This window comes from Tiliqua scincoides, chromosome 2, assembly GCF_035046505.1.
Source record: "Tiliqua scincoides isolate rTilSci1 chromosome 2, rTilSci1.hap2, whole genome shotgun sequence".
NCBI lineage: Eukaryota > Metazoa > Chordata > Lepidosauria > Squamata > Scincidae > Tiliqua > Tiliqua scincoides.
The window spans coordinates 202,384,937-202,412,071 of record NC_089822.1 but is presented as its reverse complement, the minus strand read 5'-3'; the positions used below and the strand labels follow the sequence as shown (position 1 = coordinate 202,412,071).

Here is a 27,135-nt window from a genome sequence, read left to right as displayed (position 1 = left end):
ATTAAACAGGAAGTGGCCAGAAATATTAACTATATTAACTATAATATTATATTTATTATAATATAATATTAAATATATATTAACTATATTAATATTAATTATATTAATCATATCATTAATTAAATGCAGATCTTAAAAATATATTATTAATACACAGCAATATATGTACATGTTTTATAAATGATCAGCTGCTGATCACTGTTGGAGACAGGATGCTGGAGTAGGTAGATTTTGTCTGGTCCAGGAGGACTCATTTTTTTAAACTTTGTAAGCATACCAATAGAATTGTTTTATCAAATGAACTGTGTGAACAACCAGTCTGACACACACACACCCCTGTGGACCCCAATCCAACTAGTCATTTCTCCCATTCTCCTTAGATAGGATTGAACCCTTTATTAATTTAATGAAATTAAGTTTTCCCAGCAGCTGGTGGGGAAAACAAAAATAGACCATGAAAATATATCAGAGCTGATAAGGGTTTCATTAGAAAGCTGATTTGTCTCCTATATTAGGATATGCACAGCTCAAGCCTATGCATGTCTACTCAGAAGTAAATCCCATTAGAGTCAATGGGGCTTATTCCCAGGAAAGTGTGGATAGGATTGGGCTGGCAATCATTTAATCAATGGCTAATAAGAATTCCCTTCAAACAGCAAGATTCATCACTTTAAAAATAAGGCCTTTCCTCTTTAGTCAAACAACAAGATTAATAAATCACTTTAAAAACAGTACCCCTTTTCTGCTCCTGGCCAAGTAAAGTGTGTGCCTGTCCCTCCCTTTCCCCTTTGCCAACTGCATGGAAGCAACCTTAGGAGTCCTGATGACTGGTAAAATAGAAAGCCTTTTATTTGGGGAGGGGGAGGAAAGCGGGAAGGTTTGGAGATCGAAAGGGGGGAGTGGAAGAGGGAGGGGGTTGAAAAGTGAGATTTCACTTTGATGAGAAGTGATCCCAGGCTCAGAACTAGGAACCAACCAGACAAGGATCAACAAGGGTTAAGGACTGCAAGCTGAGCATGCTCCATACTTGCCAGATGGGGGTTGGAGTTGAAGAGCGAACACAGAAGGCAGCAGCCTTGGAGTGGAGGGAGAAGAGGGTGGGGCGGCAGCAGCCACTCTCACAGCTGAGCAACTCCTGTTTCTTCTGCTTAAAAAAAAGTGCATAAGAAACATAAGAACAGCCCCACTGGATCAGGCCATAGGCCCATCTAGTCCAGCTTCCTGTATCTCACAGCGGCTCACCAAATGCCCCAGGGAGCACACCAGATAACAAGAGACCTGCATCCTGGTGCCCTCCCTTGTATCTGGCATTCTGACATAGCCCATTTCTAAATCAGGAGGTTGCATGTACACTTCGTGGCTTGTAACCCATTATGGATTTTTCCTCCAGAAACTTGTCCAATCCCCTTTTAAAGGCAGACGATAGGCCTTTAAAGCGCACTTTAAAGCGCAGATGACGGGCAGAAGACGGGCTCGTATTCTGCCCAGAGGTGTGACTGTATTGCTGCGAGAGGACATCCCGCGCCTCCCCTTTTAGTTCCTGGTGCCGCCCTAAAGAGCCGCGCCTCACAGTTTGAATAACACTGGTTTAGTTGAACAGACTGCTTTTGTGCTGGGCTCTAGACCCAGACCACTAAAAACAATGAGCTCTCTGCCCCTTAGCTCCACTTCACTCTTGATTCTACTCCTTGACCCAAAGGACTCGGCCCAGAATTTTGATTTTCAGAGTTGGCAACTCTGGGTACTGTGAAGGCACTGCCGGAGGTCAGTTTCTCTCCTGCTGGGGTTCTTAGTGATAATGCCCAAAGGAGATTTTCCTTCACCTTTACTGAGGCAATTGGTTGGGCTCTCACTAAAACAGAAGCAGACATATAACAAATGACAGTGGTATTGCCCAGCCTCCTGATGGCTCAGACCTGATGGAAATTCTTGATTCTGTACAAGGTATCAAAAGTATAGCAACTCCATTCTGCTTTACATAAGAGCACTCTGAAGTCAGGGTTCATGTTAACTGAAATGTTTACATATTAGCTGTCCCCATGGCAAGTACACCACAACAGCCTCTCTCTTGTTTCTTTTTCAGGTCCAGTCACTGGAGTTGCAGGTGAGGAGACTTGCATGCTTCCCTGCTTAATGATCTCTTAACAGTGTTGGGGAAAGAAGGATTGTTGTATGCAGTGTTCCTAAGAACAGGCTTTGATGCATGGCAGCTGTGAAAACAAAGCTGGCTCTTGTTAAAGTAGGCAAACATGGGTTATATAGCTAAACATGTGTGTGTGAGAAAGCATGTGCTCCAGGTGAGTATACAGATACTTGTGGGTCTAACACTCTTGTGGTGTTGCATCATGAAGGCTGCTGTGAGGTTGGAACTGGTGCTGTGATTGGGTTCCTTAGTACTCAGCCACCTGCAAAAATGATTTAGATTGTACTCTAGCAAGCTTTTTATCAGCCAGGGTTTTCAGCTCAAACCAGACTAGGGGTGTCAAACTTGATTCATACAGCGGGTCAAATAGCATTTGTGGCTTTTGCTGAGGGCCAGAAGTGACATCATTAAGCAGGTGTTGACTATAAATAAGCGATTTGTTCTCACCTTAGAACTCATTAGCTGCAAATGACAGAAGAGAAACTATGCAAATCTTGATAATATTTTCAAGATATGGGACAGCCAAATTATCACATGGGCTTCCCTTTCAGCAGTGCCGCTTCTGCTGAGATGTCATTTTGCAGCTTTGCAGCTGAGAAATGTTCTGCAAAGTGCCACCTTGGTAGAAATGGGAAAGGGTGGCCCATGTGATAATTGGGCTCTCCCAGTGTCTCAGCAGTGTCTCCCTTCTCTCTTTTCCCCTTCTCTCCCTCTTGGTCTGCTCCCTCCCTTGTACCTTCCTCACCTTCTGAGGACTCCTTCTGTTTCTTCTCTCCAGCATGCTGGCAGAAGCTGTGCTGCTGAAAAGGTGACCTGTGCGCTAATTGGGCTGTCCCAAAACTGCCTTTTCAACAGCGCTGCTTCTACTGATGCCCCACTTCACAGCTCAGCAGCTGATAGCACTGGATGGTATCATGCAATTCAGATAATGAGCTTCTGTAGGCTGTATCTGGCCTGTGGGCCTTATGTTTGACACCTTTACAGTAGACACTACTGAGGCAAATTTCTAAGGGAAGCTTACAATTGTCCAGTCCCATGCCCTAGACAGTTGAGAACAGAGTTTGGGGTAAGGGGAGATGTTGAGCCCCACATGGTGTTCACAATTACAGCTCCTCCGTACATTCAAATGAACAGAAATGGAAAGTCCTCAAGAGGAATGTCCCTAGAACATGCTGGATGTCATAATAATGGGGGTGTGTGTGTAGAGACAACACAATTTTCTTTGGCACCTTTTGCAGTTTGCCTCCTGGTTTTGTGTGGGGATTATGTTTATCAGACTTTTGAGAAAGTAGTGTCTTGGACAGAGGGGAAGATATGACCCCCCCCCCCAATTGGTTTTCCAACTCCAGCTCCTTCCTCACATTACATTCACTTATGTTGCAGCAGGGCTTTGAAAGGAAATTAATTGAAAAGGCAACCTAATCCCCTCTCCTAGCATGAATGTTTGTGTAGAATAGCAAAATAGTTTGAGATTGCCCCCTTTTGCTTCCAGCTTGCCATTGTTAATACTTCTGTTTCCCCTTGCTGGTCTCGGCTTGTTCTCACACATAACAACCTAGATGTTAAATGCAAACCCAGGTTTGTGCATTGTGGCACCTTAACAACTAACACATTTATTTCATCATAAGCTTTCATGGGCCAGAATCCACTTCTGTCAGCCAAAAATAAAATAGGACAGACTCCATGCCGCCTTGCACATTATAATGGGCACCATGATATATGTTTCAAATGAGTGTGTTTTCATTAGAGGAGATGGGAATCAAGATATTTGCCCATTCACAATCATGAAGCAAAATGAAGGTTTCACTCATTGCTAGGAGGCAGGTGACGATAACATTCAATCATACAAAATTCATTGAAAACAGTACATACAATATTGCAATGGGATAAAATGCACAAATATATCATTGTTTGAAGGCAAACATTAACTTCCAGTAAATTATCCCTCAACCTGGAATGTCTGTCTAAATGAAACCATTGTTACACCTTTCTTAAAAGCCTGCAAGGATAAGCTTGGGCAGGCTTCTCTAGGCAAGCTGTTCCAAACTGTGGACTATGACAGTGAAGGTCCTGCTTCATCCCATGACGGATTGCCCCTTTTGAAAAGAAGAAACTCTGAGCTGGGGCTGCCAGATGACCTCAGTGGCAGATTCATATGGAGAACCTATTTTTCTTTTTTAGAGTGATACACTGTGTTTGTAACTACAGGTATTTGTTTTCTTATGCCAGGGGATCATGGCTAGATTTTGTGGTAACTTGTGCTCCTTGGTTCCATGGATTAAAAAAAAAAATTAAATACAGAGTAAATTTGCACTTCTGCCAAGCTATAACTTGTGTTGAATTCTGGAAAGGGTTGCTCTTATGGTTGCTCTGGAAAGGGTTCTTATTCAGCCCTTAGAATCTTTACTTACCTGCGCTGAGCCCTAGCGCTGGTGCTGGGTGTCGTAAATGTGTCATAAAGCATGTTTATGGCACCTGAAGAATAGGGAGTGCTGGCACTGGGTCAGTGCTAGTCAAGCACCGGGCCCAGTGCCAGCAGCAGCTACCTCCGTCAGGGGTAGCTGAAACAACTGGACAGTGGTGTGGCCAACTGGGGTGGGTGGAAAGAGTGTGGGGCAGGGGGAGGAACTGAGGCAGGAGAGGGGTGGGACCTGCTGAACCCTGTTCTACTGGATCCTGAACTCTGTGCTGGGCTTAAAGGCATGTCATGGAGGCTTTAGAATCTGTGCTGGTGAAACACCCAGTGCAGATACGAGGATATCCATTGCTGGGGTCTGGGCTTTCCTTGGGGAGACTCGTGGTGGCTTCCTGGCACCCGCTGGATACAGTGGTAACTGCTATGGGGCCACTGCTCCAGCGGGTGCCAGGAAGCATAGGACTGGGCTGCCCATCTGCACACTTTTCCTGTTGCAGTTTCTAAGGTTTTTTGTCTTGATTTAATTAAACAATGATGATATGTTTATTGCAGTTAAACATTACTTAAGTATTTACCGTAATATTGAAAGTATGACTGTTGAAATGAGATGTTTTTCAATGGATGTCATTTCAATTTTATATTACAATATTACACAATATTATAATGAATTCAATTATGTTTCAATTGCAGTTTTGTTCCTCATTTAAACACAGTCTTATTGAAATGTTTATTGCCAGGCTGATAAGCTGTTTGACCTGTTTTTATTTTTTATTGGTTTTTAATGTGTTGAGAACTGCTTTGGGCAAAACAGCTTGTTGAAAAGCAGGATATAAATTAAAAATGAAATGTAATGACAAAATGACAAATGGAAAAGGAAGATATCTTGTCAGAAGGGGCTTACTGTGCTATTGTGGTGCCATAGGGCCAATGCTCTCTCACTGATACCTGTCTCTTCTGCAGTGTTCAGTAACTTCCCAGGTACGGTGAACGTGACGGAAAGTGCAGCTCCAGGCACAATTGTGTGCAGCTTCACTGTCAGCTGTGTGCCCTCCAACAGTACACTCAATGTATCCTTGACGAACATCAGCCCCAGTACCTCTTTTTTCAATCCAGTAAACTACGTATACAATGGCAGTACTAACATATACGATGTCCAGGTACAGAGAACCTGTTTATTTGTGTAGTGTCCATGTTAAATCTCTGAGTGGGAAATATCTGATGATCCTCAAAGAGCCAATCTTTAGGTGAAGACAGATGTAGCTTTGTAATTGATGGTCATGACATGTTCTTCGTCTATGTTGTGAATTTAGCTTTGAAACTTGTATTATAGACTGTAGGGTTGGTGAGCTGCTTCTCATGGTGAGAAACCTTAGTCTTGCCTCAACTGTGGGGGGAGCTATGCACCCATTTTTTGTTTTGCTTTTTGTCAAAGTGCATTATGTGTATCCTTCACCACACACACAAAAAATTACAAACATTTGAAACACAATTGCAAAATTGCTCTGGGGATAGGATGAAAGAAGTGTGTTCGTGATGTCATGAGCACTAGCTACCACAGCCAGCTTTTCTCCGATTGAAGCTAAACCAGGCTGAGAATCTCAGAATCCTTTTTTTAAACCCAAAGCTTGGTCTGGTACAGAAGAATTAATATTTACTGTATTTGGAGGGCATTGACAGTGCTGTCAGACCACTCCTTATCAGATCACTCCTTAAAATGGCATGTCTGTCATCATTCTTTGTAAGTGTGCATGCAAAACTTATAATATTGAAAGGGTGTATTGTACATTTTGAGCCTATGTAACATAGGCCAGATAAATTTACATAGAAAATTTTACATTGAGCCAAGATGTTTTGGTTGTAATATATTGTATATCTAATGGAAAATATATTCAAGAGCAGGCAAAACCTCTCTTACAGTGCAATTCAATGTATGACTTCTTAGAAGTAAATCCCATGGAATTTAATGGCACTTACCCCCCAGTAAGTGTGTAGGATTGCAGCCTTAGGTCCCATTTCTATCCAACTTTCCAGCACTGATGCAGCCACACCAATGGGGCATTAGCTGGGTCCTGGAGAGGAGCACAGTCACAGAGGTCTGCTTCAGGTAAGTTTACCTTGGAGCTGCATTGCAGCTTCATTGGCACTGAAAAGTTGGATAGGATTGGGCCTTTAGTTCCTTTTCCCTTAAGGCTCTGCATGTTATTTCTAGTCTAGCAGTCTTTTGAGTTAGCTTCTCACCACTGAATTGCCTTCTGCCTTTGTCTGATACATTAAAATGCCACTTTTAATCTAGAATCTCCTTCCATTGTAGGCAACAAGAGCTTTCTGGGATTAATTTTTAGATCACAGGAAGTAGAACACTAGCAGAAGGAAACTGTCTTTTTCCCATCTGCATGTATTTCAGATGCATGTATTGCAGAACTACTTTCCAAATGTTGCTGCCTGAGAGGCTAGGGGGCATACTAAACCAGTCCAACATTCTAGATACTTCTCTGCCTGAGGTGGGCATTCCCAGTACCAGAAGTAGTGGCAATGTTGAAGGGAAGGGAAGGGCTCATGGGTCACGCTTCCTGATGGTTACTCAGGGAAGCATGCTTTGTTTTCATTACCAGGTGAGCCTCAGTCCCGGTGCTTCCTTTGATGCCAGGGTGGTAAATCAGTATGTCTTGACATTCAGTGCACAGTGTCCGCCAGAAAAAGCAACTGAAAAACAACTCTTTTTGCACATCCTCCCTTTGGAGATGTTAGAGTGCAACACCATATTTGCTGACTTAGGTAAGGCTCCCATAATTGCCTGGATCTGGGTGCATCTGGGAAAGAGGTTGCCACTGCTGCCGAAGGGGCATATTCTAACCAGGACAGGATCTCTGGTGCTGCTGCTCCTGCTGCCATCTCTCTTATTCCTGCAGGACTGGAGGAGGTCCAAGTTCCTGAGAATATTGACCCTGAAACAGTCATATATGTCACTGTCCTGAAGAGGCGGCCCCCTCCCACAGTTCCCTTGAATGTGAGCATCATGAAAAGCACAAATGTGGATTTTTCAAGGATTTATTGTTGACAAAGATGTCTGGAGAAAAGGAGCTTTCCAGCGCTGTGGCATGTGTGAGTGTGTGCGGTGAATGTGAGAGGTGTCCCAGGCAAAGAGAGAGGATAGTGTGTGTGAGGGTAGGGTGTCTTTCTGTTGCCTCTCTCCAGCTTACTGTAGCTTATCTCCACACAGTACACCTTTGCGAATACTTCTGAGCCTTTCACTATAACCCAGCAAGGAAAAGTGTTGGCACCTACCACAGGTTTCAGTCGTGAGCAAGCTGGCAAGGTGGGTACTGCCATTTGCCTTCTAGGCACATTTGGTCTCATCACTCACTCTTCCCCTCCTATGGCAATCACTAGGTTCCATTCCCAGGGATGCCTTTCCTAGCTCTGTCCCATGTCAGAACTATTCACACAGGGAAATCCTTGACTGTCTGAAACCACTTCTTGCTCATTAGTTTCATCAGCCTTGCACCCCTAGCCTCATCCCCCCACAATCCCATTCTCAGGCAACAGTGCCCTGTTGCCCCCTGGAGTCCTGATGGTGAAGTGAACAGGAAGCTCAGGGTCTCCCTGCAACTTGAGGTGTTCCCAGCCAAATTCTTTCATATTTTCCAGGTCAGAGCCTTCTCCCTTGCATGGGTTTCATAAGACTCGGCCTTGTGCCAAGTCAGTTCATTAGTACCATCTAGTTCAGTAATGTGTACACACTGACTGGCAGCAGCTGTCCTGGGTTTCAGATGGTTAGTTCCCAGTGCTGCCTGGAGATACCAGGGATTGAAACTGAGGCTCTGCATGCAAAACATGTGCACTACCACTGAGCTATATGATTCCTCCCCAGTTCCTGGAGTTCCATTTTTTGTTCTCCTGGACCCTGCAATGTGCTGAGAACTGTGTTGGACTTGACTCATCTCTCCTGCAAGCAGGTTCATACTGTGCTGTTCCCCCTGCAGACATTCTTCCTGGATATTGTGGTGACAGATGGTAGGAGAAGCTGCCACAGGCATTTAACAGTGAAGGTGCTGCCTGTTTACCACAACAAAGTCAATTTCACGTGAGTTGGGTGAGCTGCAATGGGAGAGAGAAGCAAAGGCTCTTGGGCTCCAGTTTCCCTGATTGACAGACCTGGAGCCTGGGTGGTAGGCCATAGTGGGGGCAGGAGCCCCCATTGCACTGCAAAGTGGGGGAGGGCAGGCATGTCCCCTACAGTGTCACAGAGCAGAAACTGCAGGGGTGTAACTCTCAGACCACCTGTGCAGTCCAAGAGCTGCATCCCACTGCAAGAGATTCTGAGTTGCTCTTCTCAAAATGATGCTTCATTGGTACTTCTAAAAATATTGCCTCCCCAAGCAACTGATGGCTTACTTGCCTATTCAGGCTGGCTCTTTATAGGGTTCTGTGCCCTTCACACAGGGTTTATAAGAGCCATGTCTATGAGTTAGTGACAAGGGTTTTGCTTTGCTGGTCCAAAGCACACATGGCACCCATCCACTCCTCCTCTCATTGATCTGCATTATACTCAGGTGAGAGAGAAATCATCACAGTCCAGTTGTCTGGCAACCCTTTAGCAGCCAAGACAGAAACATGCAGCAAATTTCTGACACCTTAAGGTGTCACTTTTTCCAGAGAGACCCATTCAGATGGTATCCCAGACAGGCCAGTATTCACTTGCATCTGTGGAGGCAATACAACAGATTTGAACTTTAGAGCTAAAAATTAATGAGAAGAAGTGATTCTTCTTCTCTAAGGGGCTATTTCCAGGTAGGTTTACTGGCTGCTCTGCCTCTTGGATTTAGACCACACAGATTGAGCAGTATGCAGCATAATTCTCTTTGAAACACTCCCATTTCCCTTGTTAAATTGGTGACAGGGTCATCACACCAATTCCAAACTCTCTGAAAAGGAATGGAGCAAAGAAGTCCTCTGGGGGCATTTTGCCTCCTGTTTGGGCCATGTGCACTTGAAGGATTCAAACTTCCATGTCTGAACAACTTTTCTGATTTCTTTGCTGATGCTCTGATATGGCTACTGTTTCTGAGAGCAGTGAACTCTGAGTAGATTGAGGAGGATGAGAGCACTTGAGAGGACCCCTGGCTCAGGGAGAGGGATTCACACAGTTTTCTTCTTGATTCAGGAAGTCCTTCATAGCAGTATCTGTGTTAGAAAATGGAGGCGCCCTCCAGAACATCATACAAGTCAATGCCAGTGGGGATCATGTGCGCTACCAGATCATTGCCCCACTCACAAACGATTTCACTATTGAACCAGGTAAAGGGAATCCAGAAAAGTGGCATGGCTTCTATATGATGTCTGGGAGGATTGCGACTTCTGTGGTTGTCAGCAATAATGGCCTCCAAACTTATCACATGCCTCTTGACCTCAAGAGGCTGACTGATCTCAGTCTCCCTCTCCTACCTGCATATAGAAACCGGAATAATAAAGAATACATTCAACCTAAATCTACAACTCAATCCAGATTTGGCACAAACCCAGTTGCTGGTGAAAGCCTACAACATGCTGCATCCTGAAGACAGTGCCATCATCACTGTCAACATTACCGTACAACAGCAGAATTTGCACGGACCTTCTTGCAACCCTGCTGTATTTGTGTAAGTCTCCTGAGGGCAACAGAACCTTGCAGGAGTTCAGACCTGTACAAAAGCATAGAGATAAGACCAAGCATTTGAGGATCTGTCCCTAGCTATGGAGAGGGTGGTTGGTTGCAGTTTTCAGGATGTTAGATCCTGGTGTATCAGCTTCCTATGGAAGAGTAGGGTGTGGGAGTTATACCATGGGTTTGGAACTTGGGTTGACCCAGAAAACTATTGAACTGGAGTAATCAGAGCAGAGCAACTGTGTTTTCTTTTGTTGATTTCACTAGTTCAAAGAAGATGAGTAATGGTCCTATTGTGAAGCCTTGATATGTATGATCATTCTGTCTCTTCTGTTAGCAGTGATGTGCTCTGAGAATAGCTTCTGAGAAGCAATTGTGGGGGAAGGTAAGGGGAGAAAGGTAGGGTGTCTTTTTTCCTTCAAATTACCTTTCCTGCATCCTCTACCCCTTGTGGCTACTGTTGCTAAATCCTAGGACTGAGGTTCCAGAGAACTATCCGCCTGGGAGGAAGCTGATAGAATTGCTTTGTTGGGATGCAGAGCGTGGCAACAATAGCCTTGTCTACCGCATGGAGGACAACCAGAGCCCTCAGTATAGCTTTCGAATGGACGGTTCAAGTCTTTTGGTGAGCCTTTAGGATGGACTATTTTCTTCCATCTGCTAAGTAAGACAGAGGGGGAAATAGGAGGCAGTATTTTAAGCCAGTATTTTCTAAAGTGTGGGTTGGGTCCCACCAGTGGGTCACGAGCCGATTTTTGGTGGGCTGCGAAACATTTTTGAAATAGTAAAAAAAAACTTTGCAAGCACCCTTGCCCAATTTGCAAAAGAAAATTGTTAGCTGGTATGAGGTAATTTTCATACGTCCAAATTAAAATGTCACATTTTCCTTTTTCTTTAGTAACTGGTGTACCATAGATCACATGTGAAGCTAGTTTCAGCCTTTTATCTTGCCTGGAAGTCCCTAACCGCACATCTTACTCTCCAGTTCAAGCTTCTGGGTACCCTGGAAAGCAGTGACATAAGGGGTTAGGATTGTGCCCTTAATGTCTAAAGGACTCTGAGTACAGTAAGAGTCTCACACTGGCTTACACTGAAGTTTGAGTGTTGCCCTTTTCCTAGACTGATCATTTTTGCTTAGAAGGGGATACCATTAGCTTGAGTTTTGTTGTTGAAATTTTTTGCCTTTAATACATGGGTCAATGACCATGTAGTTCTGTGTTTTCTATGCTTGGGTCTTGGCAGGTGAACACCACTTTGGACTGTGACTCTCAAGCCATGGTCAACCTCCAGTTCTCATACCAAGCCACCATTCTAGTGTCAGACAGAAGTAGCCCTCTACAGACCAGTGAGTTCCTCTCTGTAATTCCACAATCACTCAGAACATCATCTAGTTCCTGTTTGGTTTTGTCCTTTCCTTGATACAGTATATTGGAGCTCATAGGTGATCAAAATCTCAACAGTGTCACTGAAGAATCAGCCTGGGAAATCAGGCAGGATTTAGAGAGCAGGGAACACCTCCTTTTCTTTGAAAAGGTCAACAGGCATGTGGATGCGGGAGAACCAGTGGACATTATATATCTGGACTTTCAGAAGGCGTTTGACACGGTCCCTCACCAAAGGCTACTGAAAAAACTCCACAGTCAGGGAATTAGAGGACAGGTCCTCTCATTGATTGAGAACTGGTTGGAGGCCAGGAAGCAGAGAGTGGGTGTCAATGGGCAATTTTCACAATGGAGAGAGGTGAAAAGCGGTGTGCCCCAAGGATCTGTCCTGGGACCGGTGCTTTTCAACCTCTTCATAAATGACCTGGAGACAGGGTTGAGCAATGAAGTGGCTACGTTTGCAGACGACACCAAACTTTTCCGAGTGGTAAAGACCAGAAGTGATTGTGAGAAGCTCCAGAAGGATCTCTCCAGACTGGCAGAATGGGCAGCAAAATGGCAGCTGCGCTTCAATGTCAGTAAGTGTAAAGTCATGCACATTGGGGCAAAAAATCAAAACTTTAGATATAGGCTGATGGGTTCTGAGCTGTCTGTGACAGATCAGGAGAGAGATCTTGGGGTGGTGGTGGACAGGTCGATGAAAGTGTCGACCCAATGTGCGGCGGCAGTGAAGAAGGCCAATTCTATGCTTGGGATCATTAGGAAGGGTATTGAGAACAAAACAGCTAGTATTATAATGCCGTTGTACAAATCGATGGTAAGGCCACACCTGGAGTATTGTGTCCAGTTCTGGTCACCGCATCTCAAAAAAGACATAGTGGAAATGGAAAAGGTGCAAAAGAAAGCGACTAAGATGATTTCTGGGCTGGGGCACCTTCCATATGAGGAAAGGCTACGGCGTTTGGGCCTCTTCAGCCTAGAAAAGAGACGCCTGAGGGGGGACATGATTGAGACATACAAATTATGCAGGGGATGGACAGAGTGGATAGGGAGATGCTCTTTACACTCTCACATAATACCAGAACCAGGGGACATCCTCTAAAATTGAGTGTTGGGCAGGTTAGGACAGACAAAAGAAAATATTTCTTTACTCAGCGTGTGGTCGGTCTGTGGAACTCCTTGCCACAGGATGTGGTGCTGGCGTCTAGCCTAGACGCCTTTAAAAGGGGATTGGACAAGTTTCTGGAGGAAAAATCCATTATGGGGTACAAGCCATGATGTGTATGCGCAACCTCCTGATTTTAGAAATGGGTTATGTCAGAATGCCAGATGCAGGGGAGGGCACCAGGATGAGGTCTCTTGTTATCTGGTGTGCTCCCTGCGGCATTTGGTGGGCCGCTGTGAGATACAGGAAGCTGGACTAGATGGGCCTATGGCCTGATCCAGTGGGGCTGTTCTTATGTTCTTATGTTCTCCAGCATTTCACGCCCAGGCCTGCTGCCTTCTGCATGTGACCTCTTCGGCCCTCAGAAAGCCTTTAGGCTGAAACCCGTCACTTCCGGTTTCCGGTTTTCGGCCCAATCCTATCCAACTTTCCAGCTCCTGTGCAGCCGCAATGCAGCCCCGAGGTAAGGGAACAAATGCTCCCATACCTTGAGGAGGCCTATGTGACTGGCCCCCCCACTGCAGGATGCAGTTGATATAGCTGCACCAGCCCTGGAAAATTGGACAGGATTGGGCTCTGAGTTAGCAGTGGATTTTAGGCAAGGTTGTGTGTACTTTGTGCTTAAAAAAATTAAATTCTGCACTGAGGTAATTCCAGGCTTGGCATTCTAGTAATTATTTCCCCTTGTTTAGCTGTTCCTTGGCCTTTAAAACATGCTGTGTATTGAGAGTGCGTGAAGGAGCCTTGCTTTTGGTATTTTTTTTTAATTTTCAATTTTTGTAATACTGTATACTGGATTTTGAACATAGCAGAGCAAGACTTCTTTTATGCATACATGTCTCATGCACCTATTGGCTGTGTCTTTTTTTTCTTCCCTCTCACTTAGGTACTCTCCTTTTGTGGACTCAAATTCTGCACCGAAAAAGCCTGAATTATCTTATTCACATTGCTAAAGTTAAACTTTGCAAAAGCTATGCAAAGCCCCAGCTCCTGAACAAGTGGAAGTCCTATTCTGCCTTCATTCAGGCTTCCAAAAGGCTTGATAGAGCCTGGTAAAGCTATCTTTGCAGACTGAAAGATTCTAAATTTGGGTTTAAAAAAAAAAGAGTTACAGAATATACACAGCCTTGATCATAAACTTTTGTTTTGTTCTTAAGAGCAGATGGCAGTTTTCTCCGATCTGACTTTACCACATGTAGGGTAGGAGGACATTTTTCTTGGTAGAACCATCTGTTTGGATCAGGTTTGCAAATAGTCTCTTCTTTTAGGTATGTTTGGCCAGAGAGGGAATTTGTTTGCGCTAAACTGCAATCCACATTCCATTTCTGCCTAAGCCTGAATGGGCAACAAACTGTGACAGACTATTACTGAAAACTAAGGATATGATCCAACCAAAGTTCAGCATTTTTAAGTTGCAGTGATTCCAGCGGCAGTGACTTGAGTATATGCTTAAAGCACATGCTCACACAACTTTGGTAAGGATGTGACCCAGATGTACAAGGAACTAGCAGTTACCAGTTCTTATGTGTACAGCACAAAAAACTCTCATTCAGTGATGACATTTAAGGATACAATGGAAAGTCTACAAATCACTCATTCTTCAAGTCACAGCTGATTGCCAAACCATCATGGTCTTATCAGTAGCATCAAGCGGAAAATGAAATAATGTCTGAATTATTTTGCACAGAACAAATTGCCACAATACTGACAATGCTAGGCAGAGAAAACTAAAGTGATGCATTATAAGGCTCTATAGTATATGAATCAAAGTACTCAAAAAGTAGTTTTTGGCTGGAGCTGATTTGACTGTAGAACATTAAGGCTGAAATCCTACGCTCTCCTTGGAGTAAGTACCACTGAATTCAATGAGACTTAGGGCACAATCCTAACGAGTTCTGCTCAGAATTAAGTCCTATTTTGTTCAACGGGGCTTACTCTCAGGAAAGTGTGGTTAGGATTGCAGCCTTAGTTCTAAGCAGACATGCATAGAATTGTGCTGCAAGACTGATACAGACTTGTGACACAGACTGTGCCTTGACAGGCAGATGCCATGAATGGAGGTGGTTGCTAAACCAATTTGTTCTGGACAAGCAACAGCCGCATGCGATGTTTACACAAAAATAAATAGGGGATCAAAGAGAGAGCCCAGAATAGACCACCCTCAAAAAGACAAAGACTGCAAGTAACAGATTTAAGGACAAAATCTAACAGCGATGAAGCCAGGAATTATACTGAGGATCTGTTGTACTTGTATAGGTTATTTAAAAAGGACAAACGGAGAAATGTGATGCTACTAATACATATACTGGGGAAATCTCTATTCCCAGTGGGTTTATGTTCAGAGAACATAACTAATGGACAGCTCAATGTAACTGTCCACTGAGGGTGCAGCAGCTGTGAAGAAGGCCAATTTCATGCTTGGGTTCATTAAAAAGGATTGAGAATAAAACTGCCAATATATTATGTCATTGTTAGAGATGTTTGAAAACAGTGTTTGTAAACAATCGGCCCTTGGTGTCCACGCAAGGGACTTGCGTCAGCCCAAGTGAGGGCTAGGATTGCACCCTAAGGCTGTAAACCTATCTTACTCACTGGAAACAAATACCTCTAGTCATTGTACAAATAGATGAAAAGGCCATATTTGGAGAATTGTGTCCAGTTCTGATCACCATATCTTAAAAAGGATGTAGTGGAACTAGAAAAGGTGCAGAAGGACTAAAACCTCCCTTATGAAGAGAGGCTATGCATTTTCAGTTTAGAAAGAAGGCACCCGAGGGAGACATGATTGGGGTATATAAAATTATGCACAGGGTGGATAGAATGGAGAGTGGGAAGTTCTTTTCCATTTCACACAACACCAGAACCAGGGGACAGCCACTAAAATGGACATCCACTAAAACAAATCTGCAGTCATTATGGGTAATTTAATCTGGTATTTATGGGTATGCAGGTTGGTGTCTCAGTTGCTAGCTAATAACCAACTAAATGCCTGCTAAAGCTTTAGTCACCAAGTTACTTGGACAAGTTTCTGTGTGCTTTGCAGCCAGAGTGCCTGTGCTGGTGACGGTAAGCAGGGTGAATGAATACCAGCCAGAGTGCTCGCAACACATCTTTTATGTGAAGGAGAATGCTCATTTTGGTGACCCAATTGGCAATATCAATGGCACTGACCGAGATTATCCTTTCAACAACATTGAATACAGCATTCTGGGGGGAGAAAACGGACCTTTCTACATTGGTCGTCGCACAGGTAAGGAAAAGTACTCCTACTACACCTCCTCAGGCATACTGATATGATCTACTGCTCCTAAGATTTTTTTTTAACCACTTATCTTGGGTTGCCTGTTACTTCTTGGCTCAGCTGTGACTCATTTTGTCTTGGGATGAAGGCTCTCCCTCCTCCCACCTAGTCTTGGAGTGAGCCCTGATCATATCAGTCAAGGGTCCTTCAGAGGACTTTTCCTAGGCTAGCTAGGGAATAAATGCTGTAGAGCCCAATCCTGACCAGTGCGCGCTGGCTTACTGCTGGCACACATTGTCGCAAACGTGCCATAAGGCACGTTTGCGAGACTGCTGGGCCAAGCCGCAGCACAGTAAGCGGGGGCAGGGGGGAGGCGTTCTGGGAAGGGGGAGGCAGGCGGATGGCTGAGAGAGGGTGGGGAGGAGGCATGACAGGGAGGTGGGAGGCGGGGAGAGGGTGGGTGGGAGGCGTGCCGGGGGAGGGAGGGAGGTGGTTCAATCTTGCATTTTAGTGTGGGGCTCCGCGCCCTACACAAGCGCCTTTACCCTTGAGTAGCCCCATTGCAGGGCTGCTTCCCTTATCCGGGGGAAGGGGACAAAAGTCCCCTTCTCCAGACGTGCCGCTTGTGGTAGCCCGTGGTGCGCAGGATCTGGCGGCAGCCGTTTTTGGTGCCGCTGCCGAAGTTGTGTTCCAGGGGGGCTCAGGATTGGGCTGTGAGGCTTCACAATTCATTGCTCTTCTTCACTTCCTCAGTGCCCATTTTGAAGATCATTTCAAGTAAATGATCTCCTTTAACACTCGTTACACATTCATTTAACTGGGCTACCACATTCACAATCAAGTGAGATAAGGAATGGAAATGGGGATTCTAGTCTGCATTGGTGTTTCTGAATCTGGATCCAGAGTGTGGTTGTTTTTACAAAGATGTTAGTATGTAGTACAAAGATATGATCTAGTGTATGTGTCACAGGGGAGCTGTTTGTGTTGGGTCCTCTGGACTATGAAAAGCTGCAGTCGTATCGCTTGTTCATCATGCTAAAGGACCTGGATAATGATGTAAAGCCTGAAGTGCGGAAATCAAGTACATGCAATGTCACCATAAATGTGCAGGTACCTGGGACTTTTTCCTCTGCAAATACTGATGCACAGTAGGAAGAACATATGAATACATCCTTTCTCATTCATCTTCACCCACCTCACGGTGCTCTTCAACAGGGCACAGAGTTTCTTGTTTTAACTTTCTGGTTGATCTATTTACTAATATTATGAGTTTCCCTGCAAGTGGTAAAATAGCATGTTCTTGCTGTCAGGTTGCTCCCTATTCTTTCTGAAGCAACTTTGGGCGCAATCCTAACCAACTTTCCAGCACTGACCTAGCCACAATGCAAATGTAAGGTAACAAACATGCCCTTACCTTGAGGAGGCCTCCTTGACTGCCTCCCCACTGCAGGATGCAGTGCACGCCACATTGGCACAGTTATGTCAGTGCTGGAAAGTTGGTTAGGATTGCATCCTTTGTGCTTCTACCTGGCAGAAACGTGGCAAGCAGAAATTCCACAGATGCAGATTTGCCATTTTTATGCCTTTATATGGGGAAAGCTGCAGCTCTTGAATTTCTGCAAGTCAAACTGCTATTAAAGGCAGAGAAAAAAGGCAATGCTAGATCTCTGAAATTTCTGGCCTAATGGCAATAATTCCTAATGGCAATAATTTTAGTATAAGGAAAGGGAGTGAAAGAGAGGAAGAAAGTTAGTGTAATGACTGTAGTGAGATCCAGTTCTATGGATAATGGGAGGGAATCTGTCTGATACAGCTCTCTTGAGTTGTCTCCCTACATGTTAGCACACTCAGATCTTCCTCCATTTCTCTGTGGGTAAAATTTGATCTTGCTTTTGGCAAATGGTGACTTATAGAAGTCATCTTTTTTTACTGAAAGCAAGTAGGAGGATCAAACTAGACAATATATTAATTCAATGTTTGTCTCCTTTGCTTCTTTTTAAGCCAGCAAACCCGTTTTTAAACTTTCATCAGATGTGAGATGTTTTCATTCATGCTGCTTTCAGTTTCATGTTCTGTGCTCTCTCATCATGGATGGACTATCAATTAAATTAGCATTTAATCACAGAATTGAAATGCATATAGAGGTGCTCAGCAATACAATGGTCTTGGCTGAAGCAAAGCAGTGAAGTCTTGATTGCTCACTCAAATGACAGGACACAGAAAGAGACAGCTCATGCATGCATTCATGTCATACAGGAAAGTAGAGGCACACATGAGAAGAGAACCAGATGGTTATTCACTCAAGTGGAGTCCTGTAAGAAGATGGGCAGTTAATATCATGTCTCATTTGGCCTTGGGTTCTGCAGCTATTCTATGAAATCTGAAAGGCTCTTGTTCGATGCATTAAAACAGCTTCTTTATTATTTGAAGCAATATGAGGAGCCCAGTACCCAAAACGTTTCTGCCTGGTATCTTGCCTTCTGGTGCATCAATAACATGGAGAAAGGAGGTCAGGATCTGTCCATCCTGGTACAAGTACAAGTGTTCTGAGAAAAAATGAAGTCATTCTTTTTCCCCAGGATGTGAATGATGAGCCTCCCGAGTGTGAACCATCATTTGGTAATTTTGTCGTATGTTCCAGATCCACACTCATCACACAGCTAAACTGCAAGCATAAGGACCAACAAAGTGACCTGGCTTACAGCATTGTTGGAGGTATAGAATGGATGGAGCAGCGTGCTAAAGAGCAGATTTAAACCAGAGAGGCTCAAAACAGTAGCATCATTGGGTAGCAGTGGAGTGAAGCTGAGGAGATTGATTTAGAGGTGCTGGTCATGGACTACAGTTAGGGTTATGTAACACACTTTGCCCCTTCAACCAAAGGGGTTTCCTCCCATCTGTCCCCACAGGTTAGATGGCAGCAGCAGAGGGGTGTGTACTACTGGAAAAGGGAGTGTGGCAGAGTAGGTGCTGAAGTAGCAGAGTATATGGAAGAGGTGGCATGCACAAGACTCTGCAAAGAGAGAAAAAAGGACAGCTGACTCTGGAAAGGTTCTGAACAAGATGGCACATATTCTCAAAAACGATACTCACCAAACTTAGACTGATTTAATAGTTATTCATTTTCCCCAGCATCAGAGGTGTACCTAGAAGTCCTGGTGCCCAGGCTACTGATGTCACAACATCACATGACATGGTGACGTCACCTCTGGGTTCTCCTCAGAGGAGGAGAAATTGACAGCTTTGCTCCCCCTGTTCCTTCTCCTGTGGAGGCTCCCCCCCCCGAAGCAGTGTCACTTGAATGGGTCACCACTGAGCTGAAGGAACAGGGGTGCAAAGCTGTTTCAGAGATTACCCACTTCTGTAAGTGGCACAAGGCAGTCATGCGCCCCCCTTGAAGTAGCGCCTGGGTCAGGTGCCCTTCAGGCTCTGCCCTTGTTATGCATCTGCCTAGGATACTCTTCGAGCAATAGTTTGGTGAAACACTTAGCACCTTCATCCAGGATTCGTTATGGGAAATCATGGTAATTCATGCAATATAAAGCTGAAATCATTTTGCAGTGTGGACCCACACCCTCTCTCTCTTTTCCAGGCAACATAAATGGCCGCTTTCGCATGGATGGGGATAAACTCCTCCCCAACACGCTCTCCTTCGATCGGACAGGTGTTCTGGATCCTCCCGTTTTTGAGCTTCTGGTGAAAGTGACATATAACCGTGGGACGCCTGAGCTCAGTACCACAGTCACCATTATTGTTAGCAAGATCTCCTGTACTACAACAGTGCCTACTACCACCACCACTACTACGGTAAAGGGACATGCTATAGTCACAAGCCCTTTTGGCAAACTGAATCACTGGAGGTTCCATATCTGGCTCTGCACACATTTCTAATACAGCATTCTCATTAGCATGCGGTAACAATTCTCCACTAGGGGGTGCCAGTTTTGCTATCCTGTGATGTAATATTTGCTTGCTTGCCTGTATAACAATAGAATGGATCTGTAGTAGGTGACTGTAAATAGTAGGTCATCCTGCAATCTTTTTCACCTTTCACAAGTGGAACCCGGCTAGGTTGAACCTGCTATTTGGAAGAGCTGTGTGGTTCTGCTTGCGAGTCTTGTATTGTTGTGATTTCAGACAGTAACCAAGAAGCCCATCATTTTGCACAGAACAGAGGAGTACTGGGCACCAGATCCCTGGTTTGTGGTGGTTCTTACACTCACTGGAGTCCTCTTTCTCTCAGCCTTGGCTTTGTTGTTCTGGAGGCTCTGTTGGAGGTGAGCTTTCAGCACAGAACTCTTTATGCCTTCCTGCTTCAGCTTAGAAACTAGCAGTGTCATTGGTAGTGGCTGGTATCAGTGCAACTTCTGGAAAGGAACACAACAACCAGTTATGACTAATCCTGGCCAAGGAAGAGCCTGACTGGATACTCCTTACCTTGACGACCCACTGTATGACCAGGAAACTGCAGGGTAAAACATGCTTCCGGCATCATAAATTGCCGTATATAAATACTGTTAATAAATACTGTTAAAAATACTGTTAATAATAATCATTGGCCATGTATTTCCCAAATGCAATGCACTGGTGCGACACAGAATTTGGGAAATGGGGCATGACACAGTCAATGATGAGGGAAGAGCACTAGTGTGCCCCCAAAGTGACATTCGGGTTGTGTGTCATAAGAACATAAGAACAGCCCCACTGGATCAGGCCATAGGCCCATCTAGTCCAGCTTCCTGTATCTCACAGCGGCCCACCAAATGCCCCAGGGAGCACACCAGATAATAAGAGACCTGCATCCTGGTGCCCTCCCTTGCATCTGACATAGCCCATTTCTAAAATCAGGAGGTTGCACATACACATCATGGCTTGTAACCCATAATGGATTTTTCCTCCAGAAACTTGTCCAATCCCTTTTTTAAAGGCATCTAGGCCAGATGCCATCACCACATCCTGTGGCAAGGAGTTCCACAGACCAACCACACGCTGAGTAAAGAAATATTTTCTTTTGTCTGTCCTAACCCTCCCAACACTCAATTTTAGTGGATGTCCCCTGGTTCTGGTGTTATGTGAGAGTGTAAAGAGCATCTCTCTATCCACTTTATCCTTCCGATGCATAATTTTGTATGTCTCAATCGTGTTCCCCCTCAGGCTTCTCTTTTCTAGGCTGAAGAGGCCCAAACGCCATAGCCTTTCCTCATAAGGAAGGTGCCCCAGCCCAGTAATCCTCTTAGTCGCTCTCTTTTGCACCTTTTCCATTTCCCAGAGGCCATGTGCGCTTCATTTTACCCTGCAGCTTCCTGGTCGTGGCAGACCCACAACCCACCAAAAGGTTGTGACCTACAGTTAGAGAAATGCTGCCTTAGAAGCTATGGACTGTCTAGATTAGAAAATGTGTTGTATATTTCTGCCCCCCCCCCCAACTTTTTAAAAACTTCTGAGCACAAGGAACATTGTGGGTGGTTCCAAACCATCTCAAAATTGTCGTTGGTCAGGAAGGAGGATCAAATCTCACCCTTCTACTATTGTTTGGCTTTCAGGAATCCACCAGAAGAGATATCTCAACCCCTGCTGCAGAATAGGTAAGAGCTGCTATTTATGGTCCAGAGCCCTGTGCATTGTGGGAAAATTACTTAGAAACATTGAGTTAACTTTGGAAGTAGAGAAATAAATGAAGGAGCATATAAGTTTAGATGGGCTTTCAACTGGGAGGACAGCTGTTGGCTACATACTAGTATCCAACAGGACTCATTTTGTGTCAGTATTGTTAGGAGAGGGGCTTTTTCTTTTTTTCAGATATTGCTTGCCCAACATGGAATAAAAGCACAGAGTCACAGGAGGAAGCTATGCTGGGCATAGTGCATAAAGTAGCTGCCTTATCCACACAGGAGGAGAAAGGCAGGATATAATTAAAAATAAATAAAAGGAAGCTCAAAACCTGCATTTGGGAAAATTGAATTCTGCAACTTGTGTATATCATGGAAATATAGCACTTGCATATACAGTGGACCCTCACTTTAGAATGATAATCTGTTCTGGAGACCCCATTGTATTGTGAAAATATTGTAATATGAGCCCAATAATGCCTTTTTTGTTATTTGTTCCAAGGCCTTGGGATTTGAAGTTGATGTCACAGAACTAAACTACACGTGGGGCCTCAGTATCCGCAGAGGATTTGTTCTTAGACTCCCAATGGATACCAAAAATTGTGGATAAGCAAATGCGTGATTTTTGGCCCCTTATGCTTTCAAAGCCCCCTTCCCGGGGCTTCTTCTTAGCGCAAATTGCCAGAGATCATGCCATTGCAAGTTTTCTCTGACACAATGAAGCAGCGTCCTCCACAATATGGGATATAAGGTTTTGTTGGGTTGCCATTTGTAAATCATAATTTGTATATTTCAAATCCTCCATTAAGTTGTCTAGCCATCTTTTCTTTTGCTGCCCCCGTGATCTTGTCCCTATACCTTTCACAAGATACATGAGCTTCACTAGGCAATGGTTGCCCATATGTGGCTGAACCAGCATAACCTGAATTTAAGGACTGACACTGGAAGAGGTTTCTCTTCTGACATTATCCATATGTCTTTGTTCCTCCAATGTTGCCATCACTTGATTTTCATTATTTTACGTAAACAGCGCGTTGCAAAGCTGACTATCTTCTGTTGATTATGTTTCTTTATGGTCCAGGTCTCACAGTCATATAGCAGGGTGGGAATTTTTGTTGGCAACCTTCAGTCTTGAAAGACTATGGTATCACGCTCTGAATGGTGGTTCTGGAACAGCATCTAGTGTGGCTGAAAAGACCGTTTCAGGAGTGACAATCCCTTCCACACTAGGAGCAAGTGCCGTCTGTCCCTGGTCTGTCTCCCTGGCTATGGGCCTTCCTTCTTTGCCTCTTTGCCTCAGACTGTTGGCCAAGTGTCTCTTCAAACTGGGAAAGGCCATGCTGCACTGCCTGCCTCCAAGCGGGCCGCTCAGAGGCCAGGTTTTCCCACCTGTTGAGGTCCACTCCTAAGGCCTTCAGATCCTTCTTGCAGATGTCCTTGTATCGCAGCTGTGGTCTACCTGTAGGGCGCTTTCCTTGCATGAGTTCTCCATAGAGGAGATCCTTTGGGATCCGGCCATCATCCATTCTCATGACATGACCAAGCCAATGCAGGCGTCTCTGTTTCAGCAGTGCATACATGCTAGGGGTTCCAGCTTGTTCCAGAACTGTGTTGTTTGGAACTTTGTTGTTCCAGAACTGTGTTGTTTGGAACACCTCGGCCAGGTGATGCCGAGGATGCGTCGGAGGCAGCACAGGGTGGGAATGATGGTGGCTTTAAACACCCTAATTTTCTTCTTTCTTGTCAAATGCTTGTTGTTCCACACTGTCTTTGTTACATTTTCAAAAGTGGCAGCTGCTAGGCTGATTCTTCTAGTTACGAGTATTTCCACTGTGTATGATGCATCAGATGTTACAGCACTTCCTAAGTAGATAAAACTGTCTATTTTTGTTATGGGTTTTCCATTGACTTCAGTTTTGCCATTTATGTTGGGTAGTTTCTTGTTTGACTTCTTGACTGCCATAGTTGTGATTTTTTCTGTATTTATTTTGAGCCCAAGGGGTCTTGCTTCTTTAATGATGAGTTCTACCAGGATTTTCAGGGTACTGGCATCTTTAGCAAAGACTACCAAGTCATCAGCATACTCTGGGCTTTTGATATGTAAATCTTGTAGATTGCTGCTGTCTATGGTTGATGTATTTATTCTTTTAATAATATAATCGATGGTTATGTTCATAAGAGTAGGTGGTAGGGTGCAGCTTTGGCGTAATCCACTTTTTACGTTGAAGAAATTGGTGAAGTCATTTCCAGTTTTAACATTTAATTTCTGGGGGCTTTCCTGGGCCTCAAAATGCCTTAAAAGACATAAAAACATCATAAAAACGTTGAGAAACCCGAGATGGCTTTTTTTGCCTCTGCCTTAAAAGACATAAAAACATCATAAAAACGTTGAGAAACCCGAGATGGCTTTTTTTGCCTCTGTGAGCTGTTCTGAAACCCAAAGAGGCAGCAGGCAAATGGCCAGGCAGGTCCCTTGGAAGGTTCAGGTGGAGCCAGAGTTTGGATCAACACAGGTCCGGGGGACCCACATTGAGCCACATCTGCAGATATACGATCTGCGGATACAGAGGCCCCATCTGTATAGGCCCCATCTGATTTAAAAGGTGCCTACAACACTCTTTAGCAGCCAAGGTTCTCAGTTTACACAGTGTACTGTTATTATAAAATACAAATTTTATTTGTATAAAATAAAGCATTGAGGGCCTCAATGCTGCTCATCTGAAAAATTTAGCTACCTTCAGCTATCCCAAACTTGTGGCAGAGCTGATGGCATCAATTTGGGAGGTCTATCTAAGTCCTATAACCAGAGCTTTAACTTTCTTGGGATGAAACAGAGGATTAGTCATTAGAATCTAGTTCTGTTTGTCTGCCATTGACCTTGACAGAGCCCCACCAGGATGTTAATAGAGGGGCTCCTTTTGATCCATGTCTCATATTCCATAGGGGAAAGGGGCTGGAAAGAAACTACATCATGACTGAAGAGCCAAGCAAGGAAAAAGGGAAAGGTTCTGAAGTGCTGAGTCTAGTAAGGCATATTCTGATTTGAATTTTCCAGCTTGCCTTTTTCTAGATTGCTACTCGATGCTGCCATCACTTGGTGGCAAAAGCAATATGCATTCCCGTGCATGGGTGATTTCCCACTCCCAAACCTGTCTTGTCCCCTTGGGAATGTAATGACAGTCTGCTTGATAAAATAAGCATGGCAAACAGTCTTGCCTGCCTCTGCTTAGCACCAGATACCTGCAGCATCCCGCTGGCAGAAATCGGAATGGAGTAATTGAGAATTTCCCTCTGGGGTCCCTCAGCATTGCTTCTAAGAGAACCATCACAGAAGCTGTGAAACGAATAGCTGAGAATTTTCTCAAGTTCAGTCAGCCTCCTTTCCCTCTTCTTCCCCTTCCTTTGACACCCATGGAACGGAGTATGACGCTGTCTTTCTCCCATTACAGCAACACCAGTTTGATGGCCGTGCTCAGGACCCTGGTATGTTCACTCTCCAGTCTGTGTTATAGCTATTTTAAAGGTGCCTGAAGTCTTAGGAAGATAGCAATTCAATTCAATTTGATTCAATTCAATCAATCAATCAATCAATTCATGCAACATTAGATTTACAGATGATGTGCCATTTCCACCCCCAAATGAGTTCTTTTGTTAACACTTTCAAATCCTTGCAAGAATGGCCATGTCGTTGGTCAGCCATTGGCTAGAACTGCATTAATTAACAGGAGCCTGAGAGTTCCACTCACTATTGCTTATAATGTGCTCCTGCAGAAATGACATGTCTCAGCAAACAGTATATCCAGAATGTGTAACCTGCTGTCTTGTATAGAGGGCAATCTAAACCTATAGAGGTGACCATGATCATGACAGCGTGATGTCATGCTGTGTAGATGCCTTCAGGATACAATGACTTCTAGTCAGGAAACCTGGCTCCAAAGCTTTCAAATAGTACAAATAGTGGGCATTGATCCTAGGAGGTGCCCTCATAACTTCCTTGCTTTTTGGGATTCCAGCAGGCAGACCACTGGTGCTTCCATATTTGTATTTGAAGTTTATATTGGCTGCAGAGCTCACAAGAGCAACAGGTTCAATTTTCCTAGACATATGTGTTGCCTAACCAAATTGTCTTCTCTAACCTGAGAGTACCTGACCAATGGCAGGACTCCCTTAAGCATGGATGTAACCAGTACTGATTGGTGGGCAGATGGGGAGCTGGGGCTGGACAAAGGCTTAACGTTGTTATGTGTTTTATGTCTCTAGTCACAGGCCAATATTACCTGTTTGACAGTAGCAGTGGAGCACGACGCTGGGTGTGAGCATGACTTGTTCTGTCCTAAGAACTGCAGCATAGCAGGGAGAAAAGATGAAGAGCAAGCTGTCTACGCTGCAGCACCACTTCTATATATATGCTGTTATGGCTTATGGAACCTGCCCTATATGTTGGGATAGAGCCCAATCTTTCCCATTACTTGCACCAAATTATTCACTTTGTAAATTTGTCTAGGAAATCAAGTGTTGCATCCAAGAGCCTCTCTTCTGGCAAGTTGTTTCCTCTCCAGCCAAATCTCACTTCTGTGTTATAAGCTTGAATAGCTCCAGGAGCAAATCTGTTGCCTGAATTGGAGCAGATCCTATACCCCTGCTTATATGAACCCTCCTTTTAAACAATATGTATGCAGGCACCATCACAACTGTTGCTGCTGCTGCCACTTGCAGGTGTGTGTGTGCATGCAAGGGAGTAGCTTGCAAAGGGAAGAGAGGGAGAAGGAACAAGCTGGGTGATCCTGTTCTAATTGTTCTGCTGTTGCTTGTAGCTGCACTTGCAGTGGTAGTGCTGGAGGAAGAGGTGGGCTGCTACTATTCCAATCCTCTTCCTGCTTGGTTTCAGTGAGCAAGAAAAAGAATGGAGAGTAAACTGAGGCAAGTTAGTGAGTGGGTGGCAAGGGGGGGGAGTGGCAGGCAGATGCAGGATGTAGGGCACCCTTCATCGTTCTCCTTTCAAAGCAGCCACTTTGGTTAGCCTCATGGCTAGGCCAGCTTGAGTTAAACCTTTAGTTTGTTTTTGTTTTTGTGTAGAGTATTTAATAGCATCCTGATGCACAGAACCTGGGCATGTGAATCTTTTCCTACCACTTATCTCCATGTCTGCAAATTCTTCAACGTGAGGGGAGAAAGAAGAAAGGCGTGGCACAGTGGGAATAAGGTAGAAATCAGGATGCTTCTCAGATGAGAGATGGAACATCAGTGCTTTCATCAAGAGGTGGTGATCAACATTCTGCAGATTAAGGCAAAGGATCACAGGGGTTTCGCCTTGTGAAAGAAAGGGCAAGACAACTGGAATTGTAGGGGCTGGCTGGCTGGCAGTAATCCTAGTCGCTTCTTGATATGCATTGAGCTTACCCTGCACACTACCTGGTTATGCTTGCATTTCAACAGTTCCATGATGAGCTGTGATGTCTTCCTGCCTCTCCCACTAAAATATCATATGCACATTTCTTCCCTTTAGTGTGTACTGTTTAGATAGTGTGGTGCAAT

At 44.5% G+C, this 27,135-nt stretch overlaps 1 protein-coding gene across 1 annotated transcript; it reads left to right on the top strand.

Moving 5' to 3' along the window:
* Positions 1–1,453: 1,453 nt before the first annotated feature.
* CDHR4 (cadherin related family member 4) lies at positions 1,454–25,916 on the top strand. Its single transcript, XM_066612950.1, has 20 exons — positions 1,454–1,490; positions 2,084–2,104; positions 5,520–5,716; positions 7,172–7,334; positions 7,469–7,566; positions 7,780–7,875; positions 8,543–8,643; positions 9,724–9,857; positions 10,015–10,198; positions 10,678–10,828; positions 11,446–11,548; positions 15,794–16,000; positions 16,962–17,101; positions 18,571–18,706; positions 19,584–19,798; positions 20,129–20,268; positions 21,535–21,576; positions 24,544–24,625; positions 25,050–25,083; positions 25,861–25,916. Exons 1-20 carry the CDS (start codon positions 1,454–1,456, stop codon positions 25,914–25,916), a joined length of 2,337 nt encoding a protein of 778 aa, XP_066469047.1.
* Positions 25,917–27,135: the final 1,219 nt, after the last annotated feature.

Bases quoted from the DNA above. Each gene is read 5' to 3' on its own strand.
- CDHR4 (XM_066612950.1), top strand. From the start codon at position 1,454: ATGACGGGCAGAAGACGGGCTCGTATTCTGCCCAGAG. The intron at 1,491-2,083 runs GTGTGACTGTAT...TTTCTTTTTCAG, and splicing joins GGCTCGTATTCTGCCCAGAG to GTCCAGTCACTGGAGTTGCA. The intron at 16,001-16,961 runs GTAAGGAAAAGT...TATGTGTCACAG, and splicing joins CTACATTGGTCGTCGCACAG to GGGAGCTGTTTGTGTTGGGT.